This window comes from Onychomys torridus, chromosome 6, assembly GCF_903995425.1.
Source record: "Onychomys torridus chromosome 6, mOncTor1.1, whole genome shotgun sequence".
NCBI classification, from domain to species: Eukaryota; Metazoa; Chordata; class Mammalia; order Rodentia; family Cricetidae; genus Onychomys; species Onychomys torridus.
Window position 1 is genome coordinate 68,168,096 of NC_050448.1, and position 1,611 is coordinate 68,169,706.

Consider the following 1,611-nt stretch of genomic DNA (forward strand, 5'->3'; position numbering starts at 1 on the left):
TGACAACTTCCAAGCATCAAAACTTACATTCACTAGATGTGTCAAATTTCTAATGAGAGCTAAAGGTTTTCATTCCCCTTCGGTCTTCCCTAGGTAGGGTTAGTCAAGGAAGTCTCTCAAATGTCGAAGAGGCCAGCCCTTGGACTTTCCTCACTCTTTCAGCTCAGATGTGTCAGGATCTATCCTCCCTCCATCTTTAGCTACCAGAAATTAATTGTGCTCATAACAGTAGCTTCCTAAATCCCAATGTACTCGCACACTCACCTCCTGTAATGTGATAGATAATGGATAATGTGAAGGGACTGGCAGCCCAGGGCACAGACACAATTATTACACAAAGCATGTGTTTATTAGTGGGGTAAATAGACAACAGGTGTAGAGAACGGTCTAGGGAAACAGAATGAGGCATCAGCTCTGGGTAAAGCCCTAGAAGAAGCTTGGTACTCCATTGTTGTGTATGAGAATGGATAAGGCCATAATTATGATCAATAAAAAGGCTGGAGAGGTTGAATTTTCTCTCATACACACTTCTCTTATATCATGGATATAAAAGAAGCCTCAGAGAAAAAATAGTGCAAGCAATGAGGGGTCTGATGAGGAGTCTTACAGTGCTGCTTCATTGGACATAGGTAGAAAGAGGGAAAATCTTGGAGCCACTGGAGTAAGACAAGGCTCCATCTAGTAGCCAGGGTGCTGGGCAGGTGGTGGTTTCCAGTCCACCTTTACTTCTGTTTACACTTAGGGTCTTTCTGGGCAGAAGGACACTTCTGCTGAGCCGGGTCAGCTGTGCTCTTTGGTGGGCATTGTTTCTTAGCCTGAGGAGCACATGGATCCTTGGTTTTGGGCACACATGCCTCTTGACATTTAGTAGGAGGTGGCTGACAGGGCTGCTTCACCTGCTGCTGCTGGGCTTGTGGTCCACACTGTTGCTGATGCTGATGGGAAGGCATGCTCCAGGAATGGATGAGTCTGGAGGAGACCCATGAAGACACCATGAGAACAGCCCCATATGTATCCTCCCATCTGTTTCCTTAAGGGGTATTTTCCACCATAGTCAAAGATGATTAACAGCCTCAGCTAATGAACTACTCATCCACTTCTACTATAAGAGCCCCCTCTCACTTCCTTCTGTGCTACTCTAAGTTCCTGTTTTCCTTCATCTTCCCATGGACTCTGGACTTAACTGAATACATGGTTGATCTATTGTTCTAATCAAGAATAAGGCGGAGTATTGAGAAGAAGATTAAAATGCAACTCAGACATTTTATGAATTCAAGATGTGGGTCTGGGTAATGCCAGCTGGCTAAGTCAGGTGATGGAGATGTGTGAGGAAGAGGACAAGAACAGCCCCTGTTTCCAGAAAACAGTGTCACAGCATGTGAACAATGAGTCTGGAGAATGGGTGAACCATCTGGGTTCTTATCTCCACTCAACCTTAATATACTAAGAAGAATCATAGGATGTGGATGTAGGATAGAGGTATCAGCCTTTCATGGAGAACAGGGGAACACTATGGCTCAATGCATGTTTTACCAGGAAGGAGCTTGGTTTAAATAACACACCAGCCGAGAGCCTGGGGATGAGCTCTAGATGCAAATCTGCCGCTGACTG

The 1,611-nt window shown here is 45.1% G+C and overlaps 1 protein-coding gene across 1 annotated transcript; it reads right to left on the bottom strand.

The window, feature by feature from the left end:
- Nucleotides 1–722: 722 nt before the first annotated feature.
- On the bottom strand, nt 723–950 carry Sprr4 (small proline rich protein 4). Its single transcript, XM_036189740.1, has one exon. The coding sequence runs from the start codon at nt 948–950 to the stop codon at nt 723–725; it is 228 nt and encodes a 75-aa protein (XP_036045633.1).
- Between the last annotated feature and the right edge of the window lie 661 nt (nt 951–1,611).